The sequence below is a fragment of the Lampetra planeri genome, unplaced genomic scaffold (genome assembly GCF_965212315.1).
Source record: "Lampetra planeri unplaced genomic scaffold, kcLamPlan1.2.h2 scaffold_1166, whole genome shotgun sequence".
Lineage (NCBI taxonomy): Eukaryota > Metazoa > Chordata > Hyperoartia > Petromyzontiformes > Petromyzontidae > Lampetra > Lampetra planeri.
In genome coordinates, this window is record NW_027613879.1 from 12,053 (window position 1) to 23,034 (window position 10,982).

Consider the following 10,982-nt stretch of genomic DNA (forward strand, 5'->3'; position numbering starts at 1 on the left):
AAAACACCTTTCTGGACGGGTACGTTTTGGGAAGTTGGAAAACGTATGGACAAGACTGTTGTCTACACGTCCGCCATGAACGATTAAATAATGGTTAAAAAAGGTGTGGAACCGGGCCCAGTCTATCTCATCTCGGTGCAAATCTGCGCTGATAATCCGCCAGCAGCGACAGCATCGATCATCGGTTTGGAACCGAACTCCTTCCGCCTTCACAAGTTCCCCAGTAAGTCCTGTCCCATGAAGCTGAGGCCTTTTTGTTGTTGTCTGTGTTCTTGATCAAACGGACAGATTACAGATTTTAAACAGTATGGCGTTTTGTCCCCACCCCGTATTGTCCCGCACAGCCTCTGCCTGGAATGTGTTCTCGTAGCGGTTTTCCTGTTCCTAGTAGAACCTCTCGTCCTCCCTGTTCCCCTGTGGACCGCTGTGCGCGCCGTGCGCGCAGTGCGCGCTGCGGGAGCGCGCTCCGAACTTGGTGGAAAAGAAAACATCTTTGGGGTTTTTGCTGCAGTCCAACGATCTGATGGATAATAGATGCTTTAGAACATTGTGCAGCTTTGAGGAAAGTGTATTCGCACGCACGCACGCACGCACACACACACACGCACACACGCACACACACACACACACACACACACACACACACACTTCTCTATATATTATATTTCAGTGTTTATATATATTCGCCTTAAACGCCCTAATTGCTTGTTTCCTGCCCCTAAATTCTACCCACTACCACAGGATTGTAACCGCTACTTGTACAAAAAAACATCATCATCATCATTCAACTGACAAGAACGAAAACTTGTACTAAAAGAATAGCTCATCAACAATCAAAGAATATGGACAGCGTAGCAGCACACTTCACCAGACAGTGACAGGCCTCAAGGTGCACCGACACAAAAACTAGCATCATATTCCGTAGATGAGAGTAAACACAGTGCATACAACTGAAACATTTATGTGACGGGCAAACAGTGTTAATCGTGTTTGTCCTCAGAAGCATACATGTCTGAGGGTGGCAGACAGGCTGCTCAAATATGTATTTGTATATGTAACATCAGTTATGGCACAATGGCTGTCAAGATGCTTCTTGGCCAACAGCTGTCTCACAAATGCCAGAGAGGCTGCAGGAAAACAGCCGAGAGCCTCAGAGACTCGTCTTCATGTCTGTCATAGAAATTCCCCTTCTTGTTCTCAGGCTCTGTAATCTCCCAGTCTTTGGTTTGCGTGCACACACACACAGCTGGAAGCTCTCACATCTGCTGTCATGTAGCAAAGACAGCAAAGTGTTGTTCTTTTTCTCAGTCAGAATTTCAGTTTTTTTCCCCAACTAATCTTGGTGATTCAAAGAGCCAGACTATACTTTTCCCTGAAGGTTTTTTTTTTTCTAAACAGCCTCTTATTGTTGTCAAACTTTTATTGTGGAGGAACTGTGGTATTGCTTTAACAATTGACATTTTTTCCTTGTGAGGCAAAACTATTTTTTGGAACCAGGAAGCCTTATTTCACTGACCTAAAACACTACTGACAAGCATGTCTGTTTCACTTTCGATGGATTCACAGCAGGATTCAAATTATGTGTGATCTGGTTCAGATGTGGTCCAATACCTTTAATAGCTTCTAAAGTTGTGCTAACCCGTTCCTTCCCTGACCTTTGCAAGAGTTTTTATTGTACAACTGAACTCAAGTCAGCACATAATTCATGTGAAGAGGAAGTGAGACACTACTGGGAATAGAACACAATGTTTTAAAGTACTTGCTGGTATACCATTGTTGGCATTTGTTTGCCACGAGTTGATGTAACAAAAAAAATAAGGTTTCTTTTTCTACCAATGATAGTTGTATTGTCAAAGAGTGAGTGAGGTGACCCCAGCATACATAAATCAATACATTGTCATAATGACATACATGTTTTGTAAGAGAAGCATGCAAAAATATCAAAGACACAGAAAGGGCAGACTAACAACTTAAAAAAGAAAACTTGTTTGCAAGGGGTCAGAATATTTATTACAAGCCGTTGTCATGGACAGACAGACAGACAGACAGACAGACAGACAGACAGACAGACAGACAGACAGACAGACAGACAGACAGATAGATAGAAATGGACAATGGTGTCGTCTGCATAGAATCACACCGAAGAACAAGCAGTTGTCAGTATGATATTCTATAATCATACTACTGGTTGGAAGCTGATAGATGTCACATATCAGGGAGTGTGGATCAACTTTTTGTTTGTAAAACTATATATTGTATATATATAAAGGATGGGTTGGAAATCTCCTGCCTCAGCAGACTGTGTCTATCAGTACCAGTTAATGTCATAGTGTACAGGTCTGTTAGCTACCTCATCCACAGCAAAGACAGACAAAACGGTAAGAAAACTGATTCTGTCATTTGTGCAGCAATGCAATCTTTTATGTCTTTGGTTATAGTATGCTAACAGAAAAACGTCAGATATTTACCAATGTACATTTAAAAAAGGAATTATGATTTCCAGTGTAACTCTGAATCCCCAGACTACTGACCCATCAGGCAGGAGGTGAAATATAGTGCTGTAAAAAGCCGATGACATAATGTCTTGACGTTTGCTTTAGTCACCTTCAGCACATCAGATGTGGTACATTAATTTATTTGGATCAACCCATTTCAGACCTTGCTGTGCTTTCATTTTATTTCCGTTGAATTGGCTTCATAGTCTCTTTCAGACATTCATGTGAGACTTGATCACAGTGAAATTCCACATGGAAAAGAACTATGAATGCTTTGACTCCTTCAATGGTTTCTCTTTTGCGTTTGCTTTTTCTTTTTCTTTCTCCTTTTGTTTCTTCTCTCTCTTTTTCTCCTCTTTGGCCTCCTTGTATTTCCACACCGGGGGCTCCAGGTAACCCTTTTGCCTCTTCTTCTTTTTCTCTTTCTTCGGAGTGGGCTCCCCAGACTTTGTCACCTCAATTTTTGGAATGCAGCCTGAGGGGAAGATACTGTTCCTGTGTGCCATGCTGCGGGGTATGAAGCTCCTCATTCCGCCCGTAGACATGCTTTCCCTGCGCTGTGACTCCTGGCAGCAGGAGGTCAGTGATACAGAGGTGGCTGACACAGCAGTGGGTGAAGCTGAGAGTGAAGCTGAGGTGATGGAGCCGTTGCTGTGAGACACTGTGCTCTCCTGCAGCTCCTTTTTACTGTGCTTTTCAAGTAGTTCGGGAACGGCGAATCGCCGTTTACCGATCTCAGGGGGGCTGGTGGGGCAGAGTGGACGGCACCCAGTAGCTATCAGCGGGCTGTGGATGCTTGTGGTCATGCGCACCATATGATCCATGACCCCATTGTCCTGGGGGTCCTGTGGGAACCTGAAAGTAAAGCTATCTATCAAACGTTGTCTCAGTCTCTGACTAGCTGTTTTGGCGGCAGTGGCCTTTGCTACAAGGTGCTTCAGATCAGGCCACTCTGGGACGTAGCTATCACAGAACTGCTCAGCGACAGGATGCGCCTCCAGGCGGCGTAGTCTCTTCAGAGTCTCAAATCTTCCTGTCCTAATGGCCCAATCCTTTAGACCACGTCCTTGGACAAAGTCTATTGCATTCATATCTGCACCTGCATCGGAAAAAATGTGGAAATAGAAATTAGCAAATAAAACAAAGACACAAGGAGTGCGCTCCTTAAACTCTGAATGACACATATGGTCTTGAATTGTCACGAACAGGTATGCAGTTCTCAATGTACCCGCTCAAGAGTAAGTAAATTTCATACTGATGTGTACAAGGAATACAGGTATTCTATCTATTTGACAAAAACAAATCTAACTTTAAACGTAGCATCCTGCACAAATACCTATTTTCCATTTAATCATCTGATTTTTATGTTGTGCAAGTACAAGTTGTTTCTGGGTTTGGATCTTTTTGAATTTATCTGTTAATCTAATGTGTTAATCTGCTTATCTAAACCTGCTAACAATTCAATGGTGACAAGTCAAGCACAATTCTGTTGCTTTTAATTTGAGCTGCATTTAAAGAATGGTTTCACAAACAATACTCAGTGGGTGTGAATGTTCATCCAATCATTTTTTCAATTTTTTTCAAACCTAGTTCTACCTCTGGGCCTTGTGAGAGTCAGTCTGGGGATGGATCAAACTGTGAAGACATAACCACTGCTGCAAGAACCACATTTCACATCGCTGTTTCATCTGTACATGTCTGTACATGCCCACACAATGACTGTTCTGGGTTGTGTACCAGCACCAGAGATCCTGTATTTTACCAGCTTGGTTACCAGCTTAGCCTGTGTGTGTGTGTTTTTTTTTAGCCATACTGGGACAGAAAATGAAAAAATTTACATTTAAAATTTACATTTGGTGATCTGTTCGTACCAAGAAGATGGTCGACTTCAATGACCCACAAACGTACCATGCATTAGCAGGGCCGACACACAGTCCTCTCTGCCCTGCAGACCTGCCTTTATGAGGGCTGTGAAGCCACGCGGATCCCTGACCTCAGTGTCCACACCAGAGAAGTAGTTAAGGATATGGTTGAGAATGGTGATAAAACCTGGAAGGAAACGGTGTGTTGATATGACAGCGATGAGTAAAGGCCAGATGTGTTTAGCGTTTGTGTCTGCAAACGTACCTGCCTGGGCAGCAATCATGAGGGCGGTGTTACCGTCATTGTCTTGGTGGTTTATGTCTATCAGTGGACATGTGTGCAGCAGGGTGACAATGTCTACGAAACCCTTGGCCACGGCCAGCATGAGTCCACTCTGAAGGGGACAGAGGAGAAATTAATGGTGTCATTATTCATTTATTGACTTTTTATGGTAGTATTTTTGTTGTGTTCACTGTCCTTGTCTTGTACAACAAAGGAAATGCATCTCACCCTGCCATTGATGTCCAACTCCATGGCCTCCTCCTTCGTGACCCCCCTGGCCATGATCCTGCACAGGGATGTGGGATCATTCCGGGCACAGGCCTCATAAAGCGTCTTGGCAGGCTCTGTGTGCTCGTTGCCTCTTTCATAGACGGGGAGTACTGAGTCGTCGGAAAGGACGCTCCCTGAGTCAGAGTCGTCCAGGAGGATCTCTGAATCGTCTGATGGGCCGGCGCCCAGATGAGGGTCATCCCTTGCAGTGGCCATTGGAACCCCCCCCGTTTGCTGGACACCACTCACATCTTCAATATAGACATTTTAAGAGTTACACAAACATTGCTGCTCTTAGGATTGTGAACAACATTGTTCATCTGAATGTACTTCACTTCAATGCGTTCTGATGTACGTTTAGTGTCTCCTCAAGGAATTAGCATCATTTTACGTCTGACTACAACACCAGCGATATTACACTGGCAACCACTATAACCGATATGTAAAGTAGATCAGGTGATCAAACAGGCATGACGTGTAAAGAGGATGAGGAGCTTCACCTCACTTCAGCTCCCCTGATCCGTCAGTCAGATTTACATGATAGCTAAGCTGCATGTATAACAGACCTTTTTCCAATGTTTGCACATTGACTCACCCCTTTACTGGCTGACTTAATTGCTGAATACATTTTTGCTGGAAAGTCATTGCTTTTCCTACATTCGACACATATATGAAATTTGATGTATCTATGCAACTTCATTTCCATCATTCATGCACGGAAAGATCTAGCGTTCAACTAGTCTGTTGGTGATCTCTTACTGAATCCATTCCTTCACGCCTTTGTTCCAAAGAGCATTATGGTTGAAGCCCAGGGCTCCAGGATAATTCAAGGGGTGCTCAGAACATACTAGAATATAACATAGAATGGTCAGCACCCCTGGCTGAAGCGACAGTAGCTCATATTCTCTCATGAATAGACATTGTACAGTGCAGCAGGTTGTATCTGTCTATCTCACTGGTTGAACAGGCAAAGTAACTTCTTGCAACTGTTTTTTATGGATCATCTCACATGGCGATTCTGCTGCTCATCAGGCTCACACACAAACTGGTCGTTTTTTTTTTAAAGATTTCAAAAATATGGAGTGTAGCGCTCGAGCAATGACGCTCAGTATTTCATGGTTTCAGTTCTCAAGCTGCACAACATCTTATCCATTATAGATTCAAGACAGAAAAATTGTTTGCACAGAATCAGCCCTCCACCTGCTGGTGCTCATATGTTAATGCCAATTTTTTTTTAATGACATCTTTTGGATAAGCTCCTGTTAAGTGCCACATAGAACCACTCCTTTAATACCTCCAGCATATTTTTCCATTTTATTGTGTCGAGCAGAAGAATTAACACTGTCACTCCAATGTTCCTTCATTTTCATCCCTCTGCAACACAACTGGCCTGTCTCCTCCAAACACGAGCTGTTCACTCTGAACTGTGGGGAGTTGATGTAAATAGGTGCAAACATGTTTTCCCAAAGTAGATAATTTGTTTCTCACCCTGAAACCAATCAGCAATGGACCGTCTTCTTCTTCTCTCTGTCTCTTTCTTTCTCTCCTGTCAAACTTCCTCCTGGTTGGTCAAAGCATCTTATTGAACTCCCACTCCTCCTGTCAGCATTTAGATAGTGGTAAAGTTTAAGTTCCCCAAAATGACTCCGGCTCTATCCTGCCCCTCCCTCCATCTCGACTGGCCAGTTATAGGTTGTCTCACCGGCCAGCAATCCACCCAGGTCCCAACATAGATTCGGCTGCTCTAAGTCAGGCAGCATGCTCTGTCCCTCTCATCCTGATTAAAGAAGATTTAAGGATTAAGAGCAAAAAGACAGCAGCAAACCTTGCTCCCTTTAAAGTCTGTCTGCTCTGTGTTCCTTCCTTCTCTCACTTCACAGCTCCCTGAGGAACCAGTTCTGCTCCTTCTGCTCTTCTGTTGTGTCACATCAGACCTCATTGACTGTCCAAATAACTGCTTTTACTGAATCGTGGCTTCTAAATCTGCTGTGCTGCTGAGCCCCCTGTAACTGAATAACATCAGTGTGTGATGGAGTTTTCCCATGAAAACGTTGGTTTTGGGACAACAAACCAACACGCTTGCCCCAAGTCAGGGGGCTTAGTAGTAATTATTCCCATGACAAGGATGACACGCACCAACACACATGCATGGAAACATGTGGACATGCACACAACCCACAGTACATGCACAGTGTGACTAATAGTTAGGCAACATTGTATTTACAAAATGCGACTTTCAGCTTACATGTGAAACAAATCAGAAAGAGGTTTTCTCCATTTTAACCAAAATCCTTTTCATGTTTTGGGGCTGAATGCCAAGCGGGGGCAGTAGTGTCATACAAGCAGGTTTATTCATAGCATCAGGGACTCGCTCACGTGGCCCCAAAGGTGCATGTAAACAGATTAACCCTGATATTTGATTGGAGTCAGACCAATAGGTAATTTAGCCACTGTTATGTAACAAGGCCTTTGTTCGAGGGAGGTAGACTGCCTCCCTCTGATCAAACTGTCAACTGCAGTCCAGCTCATTTCATGTTCATAAACAAAATAAGTAGTCAGCGCATCTTGAAAGCAGACATAACATTGTTTTTTTCTTCTGTCGGTACGAACAGTGTCATCATATCAGCAGAAACCAGGAATTGTATATATGTCATGATATATAAAGAGCAATTAAATTGTGCATGCCTTCTTTTTTCCAGTCACAAAGCAGCCATAGAACTGCAGCATGAACAGCTGAATAGAAATATGATCACAGTAAACATATATATAAAATATATCTGCAGATTTAATGCAAGTATTTCCACTGTATATGCGAAGGACTCACAACTATCAGTTACTGCTAAAGGCTGCGAGTGTGTTAACACAAGCTCTGTCGTGTCTCAGTAAACAGTGACAGATGGAATAGTCACTCAAAAGTCATGGAAATATTGTGGCAAATCTGCTATGATGAGCTGAAGGATCAGTGTCTGAGCTGAATCCTTCTTCCAACCTCTTCAGTTGTCAGCCATGAGCTGGACTAAGCGTACCTTTTATTCAGTGCTGAGACAGGAGCTTGGGGTGACTCCCAAAATGATATGAAACACCGGAAGAGGACAAAAGGGCACACAGGAGTAAAGATTTATAGCTGGTGGGGGCCAGACCAGAAATGAAGTCGATAGGAAATGATACGGCAGGAAAAGGAAACCTGTTTGGCACAAAGGGTGGGGTTGTGGTGTTCTTTCTTTTGTTTTGAATTTCCCTTTTTTCTTTTAGATATGGGAGCCTGCTCTGGTGTCTTTTACCAGATGAGGGCAGCAGAGCACACACAGCAAACTGACACAGCAGCATTCAGTCTGATTTCCCAGACACAAATAATTACTAACCCCATTAGTGATTTAAAGAGCATTTCTTTGTGATCTTACTATCACACTTTCCTTCTAGGGTCAAACATATTAAACTTCTCCCCAGACACCATTGTAGGCAAAAGAGCAAAAGAACGTGGAAAAAGGCTTGGGAAGCAAGAAGCTAAGTTTAGCCAGCTTAGTGAGTGATTGTAAAGACAACCATGTGCTCGGCTAATTATAGATAGATAGATAGATGTTGGCAGTCACTGCAGGACCGGTCTTACTAGGACTTACTCAGTGTCTGTGAGCATTTCTTTTATTAGTTCCAGACATATAACTTCACTACTCCACAAATACTATTTGTTATGAAATGCCATGATTTGCTGGAAATGAGTATATGTAAGATGTACGTAGATGGAAGAAAGCCTGGATGAAACACGTCTCCTAACTAACCTGATGAATGTGGAATAGCTGTGGACACTGCTCGTACCCGTCTTGTAACCCAGGGGTGTCTAAACTGGTCCTTGAGGGACACCTGTCCTGCAGGTTTTGCTCCTACACACCTGATTCAAATCAGCAGCTCGTGGTCAGGCCTCTGCAGAACTTCACAGAGACGGATTCAGGTGGGGTAGAGGCAGAGGGACGTCTATCACATGCAGGATAGGCGGCCCCCGAGGACACCCCTGTTCCAAACTAATCCGAATACTTGTGGGTTTCATGATGGACCTTTTAAGTGCCCTTGCAGAGCTATTTCAATTCCGTTCCAAACCTTAATACAAAAATCCCTGTTTTGCTCTTTCCTTTTGGTGGACATTTGAAGGTATTCTCCTGGTCCTCTGTTCTTTCTTCATCCACATACTTCTGCAATCCAGGATGTTTGACTCATTCATTCATCCATTTTCAGGAATCGCTTGTCTGTGTTACAGGGGGGCCAGAGAGAATCCCCCCACCCCCCCACCCCCATACAGAAGCTGGAATTCCATCCACGAACCTCTTGCTGAGAGTGCTCACCAAGATGTCCCAGTGTATATATTTGGCATCATATTTACCTTTGTAGTAATTCCATCATTTCCTCTTCCAGGAGGTTTTTGCCGGGAGTGGTTTGTCTGTGTGTGTGTGTGTTTGTCTGTGCCAGGAGGTGAGGTACGGGCCCAGAAGGAAACAACACATGAAAAGTTTTACATAGTAAAATGTGGAATTTATGTATATGATCATTTCTAGATGTAAATGGAATACATTAAGTTTAAGAAGTAATTGTTGTAATAATAACAATGGTATATTATTATTATTATTATTATTATTATTATTGTTATTATTATTATTATTATTATTATTATTATTATTATTATTATTATTGTTATTATTATTATTATATTATTATTATTATTATTATTATTATTATTATTATTATTATTATTATTATTATTATTGTTATTATTATTATTATTATTATTATTATTATTATTATTATTATTATTATTATTATTATTATTATTATTATTATGATATACCTGATATATGTATCATGTGTAGGTTCAGTCTGTCAGTCACAATGTTGGAACCCCCCTTACGTCTAACAACAAATAATTTTGTGCATTTGCAGTTCAGCCTGTAGGCAATGAAAAAAAAAGCTGAGAAAGAACTGTGTAAATGACAGTTTCTTAAAGAGTTGAGCGTCATGGGCTGTGTGCTCATGCCTTATTTGGGGCTGCCCTGCTGCTCATATGTCACTGCCTGAGACTTGGGCAAAGATGAAGAGAGCGTGTTGGGTGCAGTGGTATTTCAAAGAGGGCGACGACCTTAGAGAGGTGGAGATAGTTTGATACTGGGTGAAAAAACATTCAGGTACTGAAGACAAAGAGTAGGAAATAAAGAAAGAGGAAGAATTATGAAGGGAGGAGATGTTTTTAGGGAGGGGGGTGGTGATCCTCTACAGCCAATGAAGAAGAGGAAAGAAGTATTTCAGGAGGGGTGAAGTGCTCCGTCCTGAAGTCACAGCTCAGTATTTGGGCACTGAGAGAGAAGGAGAAGATCAACTAATCAGCCAGTCCTCACCAGACAGCGTGTCTACAGGTTATATGACCGCTAAAACACTCGTCTTTTATAGGAATGACAAAGACGGCAAACCAAGGATGCCATTCTTCTCCCTGTGCTAGAGGACAAGGTGGACATGTGTACTGGACCGAGGCACTGATAACGTCTACAGCCAGCTCACCTGTTAGCACGGGGCACAGAAAGAGAGGGGGATGAGCAGCGACGAGCCTCAGGCCTTCTCCACGAGTGCATGTTTCCAGGTCCAGAACGACTCTCTCTGAATCAAACACCCTGGGGACAAGAAGTACAAGGGACACACAGCCAGAGTGTGACGCTTGGAGATCAAAAGGTTGATGCTGCAGAGGAGAATCATCTGAGGTGGAGAGAGAGATTTTTGGGGAGGTAAGAGGATTTGTTAACATGGAAAGAATGAAGGCTCTGCAGAAAAATCAGGGACGCACCGACCAGATGTTGGGAGCCATGACTGATGTGCTTACTTCTGTGGCCATGCCCCATCAGCAGTGGGTGAGTTGCTAATCTGTGATGTCTGCCTGTTTATAGCGAAGCCACATAGTCAACAGGAAAGAAATAGACACATGGAGGTATTTGTCATCACGTGCAGAGCATGACATCCCAACCACATTTACTTTTTTGTCACCACTAAACCTAAAATGGTCAAGCCAGACATGCATAGAAGGAAGAGAGGGAGAAAGGG

The 10,982-nt window shown here is 42.9% G+C and overlaps 1 protein-coding gene across 1 annotated transcript; it reads right to left on the minus strand.

Moving 5' to 3' along the window:
• Nucleotides 1-2,758: 2,758 nt before the first annotated feature.
• Nucleotides 2,759-10,749, minus strand: LOC144738779 (photoreceptor ankyrin repeat protein-like). The gene is made up of 6 exons (XM_078621778.1): nt 10,733-10,749; nt 10,449-10,558; nt 4,869-5,161; nt 4,623-4,752; nt 4,404-4,544; nt 2,759-3,594 (listed from the first exon to the last, which is right to left on the minus strand). The coding sequence occupies exons 1-6, from the start codon at nt 10,747-10,749 to the stop codon at nt 2,759-2,761; spliced, it is 1,527 nt and encodes a 508-aa protein (XP_078477904.1).
• Between the last annotated feature and the right edge of the window lie 233 nt (nt 10,750-10,982).

Bases quoted from the DNA above. Each gene is read 5' to 3' on its own strand.
- LOC144738779 (XM_078621778.1), bottom strand. The intron at 4,753-4,868 runs GTGAGATGCATT...TGTCCCCTTCAG, and splicing joins AGTTGGACATCAATGGCAGG to AGTGGACTCATGCTGGCCGT. The intron at 4,545-4,622 runs GTACGTTTGCAG...GTTTCCTTCCAG, and splicing joins CATGATTGCTGCCCAGGCAG to GTTTTATCACCATTCTCAAC.